This window comes from Lactuca sativa, chromosome 9 (assembly GCF_002870075.4).
Source record: "Lactuca sativa cultivar Salinas chromosome 9, Lsat_Salinas_v11, whole genome shotgun sequence".
Taxonomy (NCBI): Eukaryota; Viridiplantae; Streptophyta; class Magnoliopsida; order Asterales; family Asteraceae; genus Lactuca; species Lactuca sativa.
The window spans coordinates 61,455,934-61,470,521 of NC_056631.2; the positions used below are offsets into that span (position 1 = coordinate 61,455,934).

Here is a 14,588-nt window from a genome sequence, read left to right on the forward strand (position 1 = left end):
TAATATAACATAAGATAATAACATAAATCTCAAGTACCAGAAAAATATAACATAAATTTCAAGTACCAAAAAACATATCATAAATCCCAAGTAGCAAATAACCAAATAACATTCAAGTACCAAATAACAAAATAACATTCAAGTACCAAAACATATCATAAATCCCAAGTAGCAAATAACCAAATAACATATAAACTTAACGAACAATCTTTCCATCCTTTAAAACTCCTAAACTTGTAGCTGTCATCTCGATCCATCCTCTTAATATTTGTGGATCATTAGGCAAATTTACCCACATCTCTCTAATATTCATGGTCCCTCCAAAAATGTGATACGCAGCAAATCGTATAGGGTCTATTGGGTCTAACTCGAGCAACTCAAGCTTCTCTAAACACTGGGGAATTGTTGGCCCTTGAGTCAAATGGCGTAGAGCTTTTTGCATCTCCAGTGCTAAATCATCAGCAGTAATAGAAGCTTTAGGCGAGGCACAAGAAGGTGGATCAGGTGAGGCACTGGGAGCTCGAGGTCTAGGAGTTGAAGGTTTAGCCCTTTTGTTGGGGTTACCAGAAGGTGAAGCAACATAAGGTGAATCAGCAGAAGGTGAAGCAGCAGAAGGTGGAGTCTGAGTAAAATGTTCACTTGTATGATTGGAAAAAAAATCATCTTCATCTATGTTAATGGAAGGCGCGTCCAAAAGCTGTAATGGTGCGCCATGGAAAGAAGATGATCCCGATGGTGTTTGGGATGTGGCATAGCTGAGATTACCAGATGCACTGCTTCCATCAAAGAGTTCTGCACAAAGCTCTGGAAACAATAATGGGACGGTTTTCAAAGAAGCAGCTTTCGGATGTCCCTAAACGCAATCAATGTAACAAAAGTAATATAAGAATAAATATGTGTGTGTGTGTGTGTGTATATATATATATATGTATATATGTATATATGTATATATGTATACCTTTTTAAAGTCCTCCCACTCCTCATTTGTTAAGTTAAAAGTATTTGTTTGTGGGTTGTAAAGGTTTCCAGTTTTGTTTCTTAAGTATAACCATCCTGTGTATTTGGCTTTAAGGTTATCATAGGCGTTTTTTAATTGTCGTTGATTCAAATCCACGCCATACTTTTCCTTAATAGTTGTTCCTAACTTGTGCCATGATTGTTTGTGCAAACTCAAACCTTTTCTACCCACGGTTTGCACTTCTTCAATACAAGTTTGCAATAAGCATTTTGTTTGCTCATTGGTCCATGTATGTTTATCTCCCATTGCTAATAACAAAAAAAAAATATAGAATACATACTTTAGCTACAAAGATTAATCATATTCCAACATAATCAACAAATAAGTTTAAGATATTCAACAACAATACATCATGAATGAACAAAAAAAAAACAATTAAGCAAAGATTATGATTCCTATGTACTCAATAAGAAAACAAAAAAAAAAAAACAATCGTTAGTCAAATCAATAAGAAATCAAAAAAAATAAAAAAAAAAAAAAATTCCTATGTTTGATTCCTATGTACTCAATTTCATACAATCGTTAGTCAAATCAATAAGAAATCAAAAAAAATAAAAAAAAAATAAAATTCCTATGTTTGATTCCTATGTTTGATTCCTATGTACTCAATTTCATACAATCGTTAGTCAAAAAAATAAGAAATCAAAAAAAATCAAAAAAAATAACTGATCTAGAAACCAAGGGCATGCAAGAAATTTATAATTTATAATATAATCATATATTTGCAATATTGTAAAGCCACTTAACATTGCTGGAATTTGAGATTCCATTGCTGGAATTTGAGATTCCATTGCTGGAATTTGAGACCTCATTGCTGGAATTTGAGATTCCATTCCCACTTAACATTCCTATGTTTGATTCATTCCAAAAGATTACAATCAACATACTTTTTTCCTACTTTTATGCATACTTTATACAATGGTATTGGAATTTGAGATTCCATTCCCACTTAACATTCCTATGTTTGATTCATTCAAAGAATCGGTACTCAAATGTATAAGAAATCACAGAATTTGTACTCAATTTCATTGAATCGGTGCTCAAAGAAATCAGAAAAAAAAAAAAAAAAAAATTTACCTGTGAAGATCGAGGGCAGCAGCAAGCGGCGTAGGCGACCGGCGATGGCGACCGGCGATGGCTGGCAGCGGAGGCGACCGGCGATGGCTAGCAGCGGAGGCGACCGGCGATGGCCGGAGGCTGGAGTCGTCGGACCAAGAAGAAGCGTAGAAGAAGAACGGGAAAGAAAAGGCAGCGGCGCTTTTTTTTTTGTTTAGGGCATAGAGTGATTTTTTAATGAGGTTAGAAGTAGTTAGAAGAGGTAAGCCCACTGCTGTGTGGGGAAGAGGACGGGAAGAGGTTTTTAAGCCCGAAGTCTGCAGAAAAACAAACAGCTGCGAACCTAAAAGTGCTGCGCGTGTGCTGCGCCACGCAGCACTAAGAGGTTAGAAGAGTTTTTTTCTAAAAAACAAACACCACCTAAGACGTGAAAAAAATTATTTTTTAAATTACTTTTTAAAAACTTGTTATATATCTTATATTATGAACTTTTTGAAAATAAATTTTCAAAATAAGTTTATTTTGATATCAAATTTTAATTTTAAGAAATATTAGTTTTCATTATTTTTATTTTTATAAAACAAAAAATATATTTTTTTAATTTTTTATATAAACTTTGTTTCATAAATTTTGTTTGATTCATACCAAATTTTAGATCATACGTTGACTTATAATATTTCATATCAAATCATTTCGAACCGAAAAAGGTTTTTATTATAGATTTTGGTTAATAACATTTGGAATCGTTCAATCATACTATTTAAGTTGATAATATTTTGATAATAACATTTTGAAACATACCTTTCAGAAAAAACTATTTTCACGTTGTTTTGATAATAACATTTTAAATCATAACATTTTGAATCATACTTTTTAAAAAACTATTTTCACAACCTGTAAATTTATTTTAAAAGCTTAAAAATTGAAGATGCTCATTCCCTGCACACTGCATACAAAACCTAAACACTTCACTCCACCAGTGTAGCAGAAAGGACAGATCTACGATTCTCTCGGGATACCAGCGATGGCTTCACCATCTTCTTCAGAAGGTAAAAATGACGAGAGGGAGCCGGCGACTTCCAAGTTGAAAAAGGAAAGATTAGGATGGATGGAGTGGCTTAGAGGTTGGTTCTATTTGGCATACGAGATGCTTTTCCAGAGAATAATGGCGTCTCATTTGCAGAATCCGATGCCTTTGCCTCCCCTCAACGATCTCACTTGCATCATTACCGGATCCACCAGTGGTATTGGCCGAGAAACTGCCAGGTCCTTGTTTTTTCTTATCTATTCCGAAGTTTTAGCATTATTATTCGATTCAGGTATTATGGATGATTCGAATTTGGGACAATTTTACGCTGTGTGACCATCAATTTTCGGTTAAAACTGGAAAAAAAAAATTCTAATCAGAACAGCATATTTGTCCACAAGATTAAACGATTTGTGGTTATTGATCTCTCCTTTTTAAATAATATGTCAAATTAAGGAATCCCTTGGTAATTGTGTGGTATGAATCATATCACTTAGGTATTTTTAATATTATTATCACTAGCATCTCAAAAATTGAATTTCAATAATCAGAGAAGCTAAAAAACGTAGATGATTTCCTAAATTAACCTGTATCTTAGATTGCAATTTCACATGGTTTTTAACGTCTCCACTGGTTTATTTTGGGGTTAGACCTTCATAGATGATGCATTGAAGAACACAGAATCTAGCAAGTCCTTGATGACCTAAGGATAAGAATTAATATCAAACTTTCAATGCTTGATCCCCTGCTCACAATGAGCTTCTTCATGTTGTATACTATATGCATCACTGAATTTTGTGATCCTTGCAAATTAGTATGACAAGTAACATTTCAACTTTGTTTAATCATTCTTGATTCTCTTATTCTTTAAACATGAGCAGACAGCTGGCAGAATCAGGGGCACATGTTGTTATGGCAGTTAGGAATACCAAGGCAGCCCATGACCAGATCAAGAAATGGCAGGATGAATGGTCTGGAAGAGGGCTTCCTCTCAATATTGAGGTATATTTATATAGTAAACTTTGGAACTTTTTTTATTTAAAAAGCAAAGCAAAAAACTTATTTAATTTGTGGAAATTAAGGTGATGGAACTGGATCTTCTCTCCTTGGCTTCTGTTGTAAGATTTTCCAAGGCATGGAATGCACGATCAGGACCTTTACATGTGCTGATAAACAACGCAGGAATATTTTCTATAGGAGGTTAGTTTGGTCACATAATTTTACATTTCTTCAAATATTTTTATACCTTCTAAAAAAAAGCAATCCAATAATTCCTCTTACTTTTTTTTTTTATTTAGAACCACAAAAGTTTTCAAAAGATGGATATGAAGAACACATGCAAGTGAATCACCTGGCTCCAGCACTGCTTTCAGTCTTACTCCTTCCATCTCTTATAAGAGGTTCCCCTAGTCGAATTGTAAACGTGAACTCAATTGTAAGTTTTATTCCCATCTTTTTTTTTTTTTTGTTTTTCAACTACCCAATTGTGAAAAAAGTAATTATTTTTTTTATAGATGCATCAAGTTGGATTTGTGGACACAGAAGATATGAATGTTGTTTCAGGGAAAAGAAAGTTCACAAGTTTAGTTGGTTACTCAAGCAGCAAATTAGCACAGGTGTGTTTCTTTTACTAAATTAGTTGAGTAATTAGTAAAATATTATTTAACTGTAACTTAATTTTCAGGTGATGTTTAGTAATGTTCTCCACAAAAAGTTACCTGGTGAAGCTGGCGTAAGTGTAGTATGTGTATCTCCAGGAATAGTTCAGACTAATGTGGTAACTACTCTGATCTGACTTTTTAATTTGTAAAATTAATTTATGATGAAATATCATATTTTAAATTGGAAAATTAGTTTATCACTAGTGATTGTTGAGATTGTGAATTTCAGGCGAGGGATCTTCCCAAAATTGTTCAGGCTGCTTATCGCCTAATCCCCTATTTTATCTTCAGTGCTGAAGAAGGCAAGAATTTAACATGCTTTTTTAGGGCAAATTGAATGAAATAACAGCAAACTTTTTTTAATTATTGTTTTCTACTACAACAACAGGTTCTAGAAGCTCTCTTTTTGCAGCTACTGATCCACAAATCCCGGAGTATTGTGAAATGCTGAAAGCGGATGAATGGCCAGTTTCTGCTTTTATTTCTCAAGAGTGTCGCCCTACAAACCCTTCTGAAGAGGCTTATAATGTTGAAACTTGTTTCAAAGTGTGGGAGAAGACATTAGAATTGGTTGGACTTCCTTTGGATGCAGTAGAGAGGCTTATACAAGGGGAAGATATCACCTGCAAATATGGAGCCCACGAGAATCACGATTAAAAAAAAAAAACGTCTCTTATTCATTTTTGTTCACCACACACATAGACACGCCAATATAACAAAATCAAAGTGTTTTGCTGTTTGGCTTTGTTGTAGCAGATCATTGGCTTTGCATGATTTTTGTTTTCTTTTCATTTTGGGTTGGCGTTTTAGAAATTTACAGGTTCACGTTTTTCTTGTGTTTCCAACTATCTAATTTTAACCATCATTCACAACAAATGTCTCCAAATTAGCTGTGTTTGGTTGTAGAAAATATTCTAAGAAATTTGAAAAGTTAAAAAACATGTTTGGTTCAATATTCGTTACAAAAATTTTCCTCATTTTTTATGTAATGTTAACCAGTACAAAGTTAATTTGATGATATGATATGAGTCAAAAAGTCTTTATGTAGGCTCAAAGAAGATAAATCTTAAATTGAGAGCATCATAAATGTTCATTAGACTATTATTTACTAACAAAGTCCTCAATAAGACAAACAATTAACTAACTTTATTATTTATTCTAATAAAAAGTTTGTAAGATACTAAGATTGCTAAGTATAAAAATTAAAAAATGTTTGGTTATGATGTGTTACCAATAAAATCTTAAAAACCATGCTTGATTAAGCAAAGTTGAAGAATAAATGATATTTAAACAACTCAAATAAAAAATGAAATTTGAACTTTAATAACTACATATTTCTATAAATTCAACCCACAACCACAAGAACAGAAAAAGATGGACCAAAAGATAAAGACAAGAAGAAATGCCAATCATCCTAATAGTGAAGATTAACAATTCAAGGAACCACATAATAAATGTAGGATGACCCTTCTCTAGTCTAGGTCATAACTCATACCATAGATAGTTGATAGTTGATAGTTGATACTGAAGAAACAGAATATTCTAGTCTTATATTTAACAGTTGTACCCACATACATAGCATAACTTCACCTATCCCATTCTGATGATGATGATGATGCTTGTGGATGCACCTTCAAAGAATCTCTGCCAACATTATTATCATCCAAGACCTGGTTGGTGCTATGCGCCCATCCCATGATATGTGGCAAAGCAAACTGCATTTCATTTTTCAAAATATATAAATTATAATTTTTAAATTCAGTTTGCATTAAAAAAAAGAATCAAAAACACACATACACTGAAAGCCGCACGCATAACTGCAAACTCAGCTGTACTTACAGGAACTGTTAATCGTTCGTTAGTTTTCAAGATATTGTTTGCTACAGCTGCAAATAAAACAAAACCCCAATATAAATTCAGCAACATCATATTTACATACTTAGAGAAATCAAAACCATGTTCATTCTCATTGAATAGAAAAATAACCTACTTAGAGAAATGAAATAACCATCCGTGTGTGGCTTAATTGATAAGCTTTTCCTCACTTGACCTGCATCCCTATAACATATACCATCATCAAATAATATTTCAACATGGTGAGTAAAAACTGATTTTTCCATATATTTACCATAACATAAGTAACAAAGGGTTATTATTATACCTTGATTGCATTAATGGATCATGGAAGAATTCACAAGAATCTCCTGGACCTAAACTTATGAATGATCCAACTTCTGTCACTGACAATGCAAACAACTATACAGCAATAAAAAACCAGTTAGATCACTAAAGAGGATTATTCTATTCCATAGTAATGCTCCATTCCATTCCATTCCAACTTTAATAACCCAGGAAAAAATAGAAAGTAAATTATAATTACAAATGTGCCATTACCTGTTTCTTTTCTGAATCATATTTGCGCTCACCAATAGCAGGCCGGAATGTCAGCATAATCACACCTCGCCGATCTACTTTTGTATAACCAGACTACATAACAAAAAAAATTCAGTAATTTGTGATTATATTTTCCAATTGATATGTTTAGTATTCTTTTTAAAAAGTAAAAGGCAGATAGAGAATCATACATCCGTTTTACTAAAACTAGGAAGAACAGGGGCAACAGAAAGTGCTGCTTTGCCTTTAAAAATTGCATAGTCTGCAAATATACGCCCAGAATTTCTCCCTCCTGATTCATGGTTGCATAAATAAGTGTTTTTTTAACCCTTTTATAAACTATATAAGAATCAAGCAACGAGTGTTGAGAATACCTTCAGCGCCATAACTTTGTCTGGCAGTAGAAATGCCACGCTGGAAGAGCTTGTTCCTAATTAACAACAACCATAAATAACTTCTAGGTTTAACAATTTAAATTAAAACCCCACATGTAATGTAATATATCGATAGATTAAACAACACAACACAGCATATGTTGATATACCCAGATAGAATATACGCTAACAATCGATAAATTAATGTAGTTTCGATGCAGATGTATAAATTTGATGAAGGAAAAGTGTACGGAAAAGCATTTGAACAGCACTGAATCAAGAAATAAAATGAAGAGAGGGTTTTTGGTAGTAGAAGTATTACCCAGAATTAAGGAAGTGAGAAAGCTTGACGATGGGTCTAGGGTTCATTGTGTACCGTGTGAGGACTGAAGAGGAGCGCGGTTTGGGGAAATTGGGAGAAGCCCTTCGAAACGATACAAACTACAAAGTGTTCGAGGCGCCAAGATTATGAGTGTTTTCCGGTGTGAAAAAGAAAGGGGCTAAAAGTGTAAAATATATTTTTTAATTTGGATATATTTGGTCTATAAATATTTTTTTCGTTCGTATTTAGCTTTCAACTTGTTAAACTGTACACGTTCAGTTTTTATAATCGGTTACTCAAGGTTAGTCGGTAAAAATGACTTAATAGAATAATATATTTCTCACTATGTACACATTTAATCTTAATATTTTTATACACATTTAGTCTTTAATATTTTTTTTTTGCAAAATTAGTCATTTTTGTTTTTGTACTCATTCAGTATTTATGATTGATTTCTTTACATTTTTTTACGACATCTTACGTTGGACAATCATTAATGAGATGTTTTGGGGCTTTTGATGCTTATGTCCATCATGATCTCGACTACTTGGTTGCTTATGTTATGTGTTCTGAGCGTCATATATTCTTCATATGTTCTCGGGTTTTAATGATCTTTATATCCATGTGTTCGTATTTTAGTCTACTACAACTTTCGTTTAGATTACTCCCGTTAAAAGGTAATATAATTTTACTTACGATCTTTATATCCATACGTTTTTTATAAATACATGTATAGATGTTTTTTTATTTTTATTTTATAAAACCGTAAGTAAAAATATATTACATTTTAACGGAATTAATCTTAACGAAAGTTATAGTAGACTCAAAAAAAAAAAAAAAACATGTGGATATAAAGATCGTTAAAATATGATATCGTATGAAGAAGTTACGACATTCAGAACACAAGACCTAAGCCAAACCACATGACCTACGCAACCAAGCAGTCGAGATCGCGGTGGACATAAGCATCAACAGCCTCAAACACTTCATCAATGATTGTCACACCATTATCTCTTTTTCAAAGTTCTTTTCTCTTTTCAAAATTCTTTTCTTTTTCTGAAAATTCTTTTATAAAAATGATTTTCTTTTGAAAATTTTCATACCAAGTCCTCAGTTTGAGTTCAGACACACCTGAGAGTATGCCCAAATCCCTCAAACCAAGACTCTAATACCAACTTGAAACATCCCAAAAAAATACGGTCCAAAATTTTCGTTTTGATTATTTATAAAAACCATAAATACCATTTGTCATTTCACAAAAACATAAGTAATGTATCTCAAATCATCATAATAAAATATTGTATCAAAATCAAGGGCCAAATATCAGAGTCTATACATCCCAGACTAAAAGTTGTGGTGTGTGCCATGCAGTCATCCCAAGCTCTTCCCCTTGCTAGCGGAAGTACCTGAAACCAAAAGTGAAAACTGTAAGCACGAAGCTTAATGAGTCTCCCCAAATTACCAAATAGCATATACATAATCACATAATAACATACATTGGGCCTTGCCCGCTACATCGGGCCCAACCCGGCATCGGCTCCGCTGGCATCAGACCGAAGTTCGATATACATATAACATAGCAACAGGCATATAACACATAAACATATAAACATTCCTCGGGCTTTCCCCGACATCGAACCGGAGTCTGGAACACATAACACATAACATATAAGCTAAATCTTCCTCGGGCTTTCCCCGACATCTGACTGAAGTTTGGAACACATAAACAAACACATGCAAGAATCACGAAGACATCAAGCATACAAACATTCCTCGGACTTGCCCCGGTATTGGACCGAAGTCTAGAAACATATAACTACATCGGGCTAACCCCGACATTGCTAATAAACATAAATGGCAGCTCCAACGACTCCCCGACTATCATTTTCACAATAAACACTTAGTCAAAAACTAAGAGTCCTTCTAAGGGTAAAATGACCATTTTATCCCTTGATCTAATTTGGACCATGACCTTGGCCCAATTCCCTTGAATCTTTTCAAACTCATTATTAGTCCACTAATGGCCTAATTTTCTAAATTGGGCCCAACCCCTCAAATGGGCCTTCCCTTAAGCCCAAACATGTCCTTGGTCCATTATCCGACTTCTGATGGCGCAATTCGGCCCAACATTTTCTAAGCCCAAAGATTGGCCCAAACCGAGGCCCAAATGTCGAAAAGCCCAAAATCTGAGAGTACGTCGATCGTACTCCTTTGTATGCTACGCATACAACTTGCATGGATTGTACGTTGCGCATACTGGCGTGTACGCCCATCGTACTACTTTGTTAAGTCATTTTCATCAAAACTGCTTAATCCCTTAAGACACTAAGTCCAAATTATAAATTTGACTCCAATAACCCGTCTTAACCCATAAAGCCGATTACTTGGTGGCTTGCAACCCACCAAGTGAGACCAAATTTGGAAAATAGCAACTAACTTTCATGGAAATGACTCCAAACTCACGCATGGTCATAAAAGGACATTAAAGATTGAGACTTTATTGCGTATGGGACATGAATATCACTGAGAGTAGCACCTTTTGTCCTTTAAACAAACTTGAGTCATAAAGGTCCATTCTTGGAACTAAAAACACCCTAAAAGAACACTACACTAGATCTAAGCATTTAAAAAGATACTTGAAAGCTTTATACCTCCAATGAGTCCCAAAAGTTGATGTTATCGTGGATCTTTGAGCTCAAGATACTCAAGTTCCTCTTCACTATCTTCTCCTTCCTTCTTTCAAGCTTCTAATCTCCAAACAAGCTTCACAAGGCCAAAAAATTTGGATTAGGTGTCTAAGCCCATAACTATATTTGGTATGTACTTGACCCGGTTGTAGCATGGTTCTTTTGGGTTGCCTTCACCAGAGCAACTTGACTGGATGATTAATGGAGAAAGAGGCTATTATGGTTTATTAATATATTATATGAATAATATATTAAAAGAGAAATCATATTGGTTAACTAATATTGGTCAAGAATTAATTAAGATTTAATTTTGTGGTCAAAAGATATTAATTGAACTTAGGGGATTGGAACTGCAATTATAAGATAATTGGATTTTCTGCTGAGTGTGACATCCCCAAAATCTCGGCCAGAAAAGACCGATTTTCATTTATGCTTTTAAATATTTTCAGAGTAAATCCTTTGATTTGAAAGAGTTGCGGAATTTGTTCCCAAAAACAAAACATGATAAAACAATGTTTACCGAAGCATTTCATACAAGAAATGTATTTTCATTATAATCAAAACTCGGGGTGTCATGTTCCGATACAGACCAATAAGCATAAACGAATACATTACAAGTCATTTAACAAATATAAACATATGCAGACTTGTAAACAAAACAACTTGATGGTTCATCCATCTCATGCCCTTTCGCCACTTCCTGTAATACAATTTAAAACTGAGTGGGTCAGGCTTGGGAGCCTGGTGAGCATATAGGGTTTTCAACCCACAATAAATATCATATTTAATTTTCACCAACCAACAATAACCCAATTACCCATTCCCGTTATTCTCACTTTAATGTCCCTAATACAACTAATCATAAGGGACCTAGTCTAAGAATATTTCATCGGGGCGACAACACATGCTTCGGGGGTACCTCAGCAATATAAGTCAAATAAGGCAACCATGAGGGGGATGGAGTGCAACGAATGAACACCCAAGTTCATTAACACCTACAGGTGGCGAACCTGCTAATGTTTCCACAAGACTATCTAGAAAAGTATGTGGTCGTCATCTAAACTCCGCTAGATGACTAAATCAAACAACAACGAGGCCTCTCATCTGTTTATTACACACCAACTATCTACCCATGTTCTACCCAACATATTAGTAGATAAAAATATACATTTGTATACATAGTTAAAACCTGTATAGCATGCTTTAATCAACACATATTTCACATAACAGATGAGGCACACACACACACATAACACATATCTCATAGAGAATAAATCATATTTATGAGTTAGAAGAAAGTGAATACACATTCACACATATAAACAACAATATACTTAATACACTCAAACCATACTTGTATTATTATCGTGTTTATGAAAGGTAGTATACACTCACTTGATCAGAAGATGATCGGACAGCACTACGACTTGCAGAAGTAGTAATCCTCAGCAGATCTGGAAGATCTCCTCAAAAAGCGAACTTCTCGCGGGCAGAGCTTCGACTCGGAAACCGCACTTCTCGGGATCTTCGAGATCTCGGGACTTGCCTCGGGGCTAGAGTAAGATACCAGGGCTTCGGGATATTTCTGGCACGCAAAACGATGCAAAACGGGAAAGAGAAGAGAGAAAATGAGCAAAAGACTTGGCTGCCTTCGGATCCTATTTATAGGAGGCTGGAGCCTCGGAGTACGCGGGGCGTACGCCAGTACGCGGGGCGTACTGGTCCGAATACGTCACTGCTTACGTATCCGAAGACTCGAGTGTGAGTGTCGACATCCCTCGGAGTACGCGGGGCGTACTCGCTTACGCAGGGCGTAAGTCGGATCGGACCGGTGACTCGGCTTCGGATAATGCTTCCGAATTTCCATTTAAAAATAAATACAAAATATTTAATAAACTTCGGAAATTCATATCTTCTTCATACGAACTCCGTTTTCGACGATCTTTATATCCACGGAAAGGTGAGACTACGCTCTACAACTTTCGTTTAGACTTCGTAGGCTAATTTTGACTTTATTTTATTATTTATTTTTAATAGGCCGCGACAGACAAACTTCGTTATAAATTCATAACTTCTTCGTTTGACGTCCGTTCTCGCCTAACTTTTTATCGCTTCAATACTAACAATGAGATCTTCGATTCTCATTTAGATTGCTTCGGCTAAAAACCCCTCGATCTCAAATCGAGTAAAACGGGCTGCATACTGCTAAGCCGAAACTTCGATAAATCATAACTTCCTCATACGAAGTCAGATTTGGACGTTCTATATATATTCGGAAACCTCGTTTCAACTACTACAACATAAATCAAAGATATTAAGTTTATTTTACACTTAAATTTTGACGCTTATTTTTATTCTTAATTAATCAAACCACATAATTAAACAATTAAGCACAAAACACACAATACTTAAATAATACAATCTTATTATTTCAAAACGGGTTACAAGGGTTAACCTAGACTATTACATTGCTAAAAGTGGCAAGCCCGGAAACACAGGCGTTACACTGAGGATCCCTTAGAAAGGGGTGGACGAAATCAAGGGTGGAAGCTCACCTTGAATTCGTCCAAGGCCTCATTCTGGAAGGTTCATTTGGACTGCTTAAGGCCTAAGCAATCAAATGAGAGTTTTGACTGAAACCCTAGCAGCTTACCTATATAAATGACCCTAGACTTTGCATTTTCGGCTACACCTTGAACCCCAAAGATCAAGAGCCGATTTTGAGCCTCCTTCCCCTCTCTCCAATATCATCCAACTTGCTTTGGTGTTTGAGATTCATTAGAGGCATCGCATTTAAGGTGCTAGGTTCTAAAAGCTCAAGATCTTCAAGCTACAATTGAAAGGTAACTTCCTAACCCAAGTTTAGTTGTGATTTCTAATTTATTGTATGATAGAATTAGGGTTTACAAGCTTTGAATGATTTGCATGTACAATTAGAGAAACCTAGATCCAAAACTTTAGGGTTTGCATGTACACCATACGATTGATGTAATGCTCAAAACCCATCATTGGTATCAGAGCCTAGGCTATTTTCTATTGTATTTGATGCATTGTTTGATCATTCATTTCTTGAAAAATCAAAAATTCTGCCCTTTAACAGTTGAACTCGTCGAGTCACCTGATGAACTCGACGAGTCCAGTCAGTGACTCGGCGAGTCGAAGAGTCTGAGAGCAGATCTTTCGGGATTTTGGCCTATGTTGGATTGGGATAATTACCAAAAACGTTTTTGATTAATAAAATCCGATTTTTATTACATTGATATGATTATCCTTATCAAAATAGAAGATAATTATCAATTAATTAGATAATTATTGCCTTCTATGATAATCTTAATTATTTAAATTATTTGATTCAATTATCTTGCCATGAAATTGAATTAGGTCAAATTTAGATAATCACTAATTAACTGTTTAATTAAATTATTTGTAATTTGATCTAGAAAGTTTTGAAAAGTTTTAAAACTTGCCCTCAAGTTTTGGAATTTAAATATTTTGATTAAAATTTTAATTTTGAAACATTTAAATTCTAAACCCTAGAATTTTACAAGTTTAAAATTCAACCCTTATACTATTATAATATTATAAGAATAATAATTATATATATGTATAAGATAAAGTTAGTCTTACCATTAGTAGGCCTCTTTCACGAAGCCGATCTGTAAGGGGGGTATAAGGTTGTTGCCTATAAAATGACAGTTAAATGGGTTTCCATTCTCACCCACCGCTTCCTTGATTGGAGGAGGATCGTTAGCCGAACGGGTAGGATAGGGCAACCAATTCCTCATTAATAAGTCTAATGATTATAAAGTAACTAAATTATTTTTTTTATAAAATTCTCAATCTTAGTTGCTTTAGGAAAAATGTGAAAATGTATGCTATTCCATGAAATTACACTTTGCACCTTGCCAAGTCGTTAGTGGAGCGTGTGTGGTTAGCTGGCACACAAATTTGGGACTAGCAAAGGTGACAAAGGGTAGCTTGATGTTTATCATAGATCAATGGAGCGTGTGTGGCTAACCGACACATTGATTGGGTGGTAAATGACATCG

At 34.7% G+C, this 14,588-nt stretch overlaps 3 protein-coding genes across 3 annotated transcripts; 1 reads left to right on the forward strand and 2 right to left on the reverse strand.

Moving 5' to 3' along the window:
- Positions 1-66: 66 nt before the first annotated feature.
- LOC111903031 (uncharacterized) lies at positions 67-1,482 on the reverse strand. Its single transcript, XM_023898828.3, has 2 exons — positions 959-1,482; positions 67-853 (listed from the first exon to the last, which is right to left on the reverse strand). The coding sequence occupies exons 1-2, from the start codon at positions 1,262-1,264 to the stop codon at positions 197-199; spliced, it is 963 nt and encodes a 320-aa protein (XP_023754596.1). The 5' UTR covers positions 1,265-1,482; the 3' UTR covers positions 67-196.
- Positions 1,483-2,996: 1,514 nt separating this feature from the next.
- LOC111903029 (dehydrogenase/reductase SDR family member FEY) lies at positions 2,997-5,638 on the forward strand. Its single transcript, XM_023898826.3, has 8 exons — positions 2,997-3,340; positions 3,983-4,103; positions 4,184-4,301; positions 4,400-4,536; positions 4,616-4,717; positions 4,786-4,878; positions 4,992-5,064; positions 5,151-5,638. The coding sequence occupies exons 1-8, from the start codon at positions 3,099-3,101 to the stop codon at positions 5,417-5,419; spliced, it is 1,155 nt and encodes a 384-aa protein (XP_023754594.1). The 5' UTR covers positions 2,997-3,098; the 3' UTR covers positions 5,420-5,638.
- A 511-nt stretch (positions 5,639-6,149) lies between these two features.
- Positions 6,150-8,011, reverse strand: LOC111903030 (single-stranded DNA-binding protein WHY2, mitochondrial). The gene is made up of 8 exons (XM_023898827.3): positions 7,853-8,011; positions 7,531-7,586; positions 7,348-7,448; positions 7,157-7,249; positions 6,924-7,018; positions 6,753-6,820; positions 6,560-6,648; positions 6,150-6,477 (listed from the first exon to the last, which is right to left on the reverse strand). Exons 1-8 carry the CDS (start codon positions 7,897-7,899, stop codon positions 6,349-6,351), a joined length of 678 nt encoding a protein of 225 aa, XP_023754595.1. The 5' UTR covers positions 7,900-8,011; the 3' UTR covers positions 6,150-6,348.
- Positions 8,012-14,588: the final 6,577 nt, after the last annotated feature.

Coding starts and splice junctions, on each gene's coding strand:
- LOC111903031 (XM_023898828.3), bottom strand. CDS start 1,264: ATGGGAGATAAACATACATGGACCAATGAGCAAACAAAATGCTTATTG. Junction 854..958: donor AGTGGGAGGACTTTAAAAAG/GTATACATATAT, acceptor GATTGCGTTTAG/GGACATCCGAAAGCTGCTTC.
- LOC111903029 (XM_023898826.3), top strand. CDS start 3,099: ATGGCTTCACCATCTTCTTCAGAAGGTAAAAATGACGAGAGGGAGCCG. Junction 4,537..4,615: donor TTGTAAACGTGAACTCAATT/GTAAGTTTTATT, acceptor TTTTTTTTATAG/ATGCATCAAGTTGGATTTGT. Junction 4,879..4,991: donor GAATAGTTCAGACTAATGTG/GTAACTACTCTG, acceptor TGTGAATTTCAG/GCGAGGGATCTTCCCAAAAT.
- LOC111903030 (XM_023898827.3), bottom strand. CDS start 7,899: ATGAACCCTAGACCCATCGTCAAGCTTTCTCACTTCCTTAATTCTGG. Junction 7,587..7,852: donor TCTCACTTCCTTAATTCTGG/GTAATACTTCTA, acceptor GTTGTTAATTAG/GAACAAGCTCTTCCAGCGTG. Junction 6,821..6,923: donor GATCCATTAATGCAATCAAG/GTATAATAATAA, acceptor TATATGTTATAG/GGATGCAGGTCAAGTGAGGA.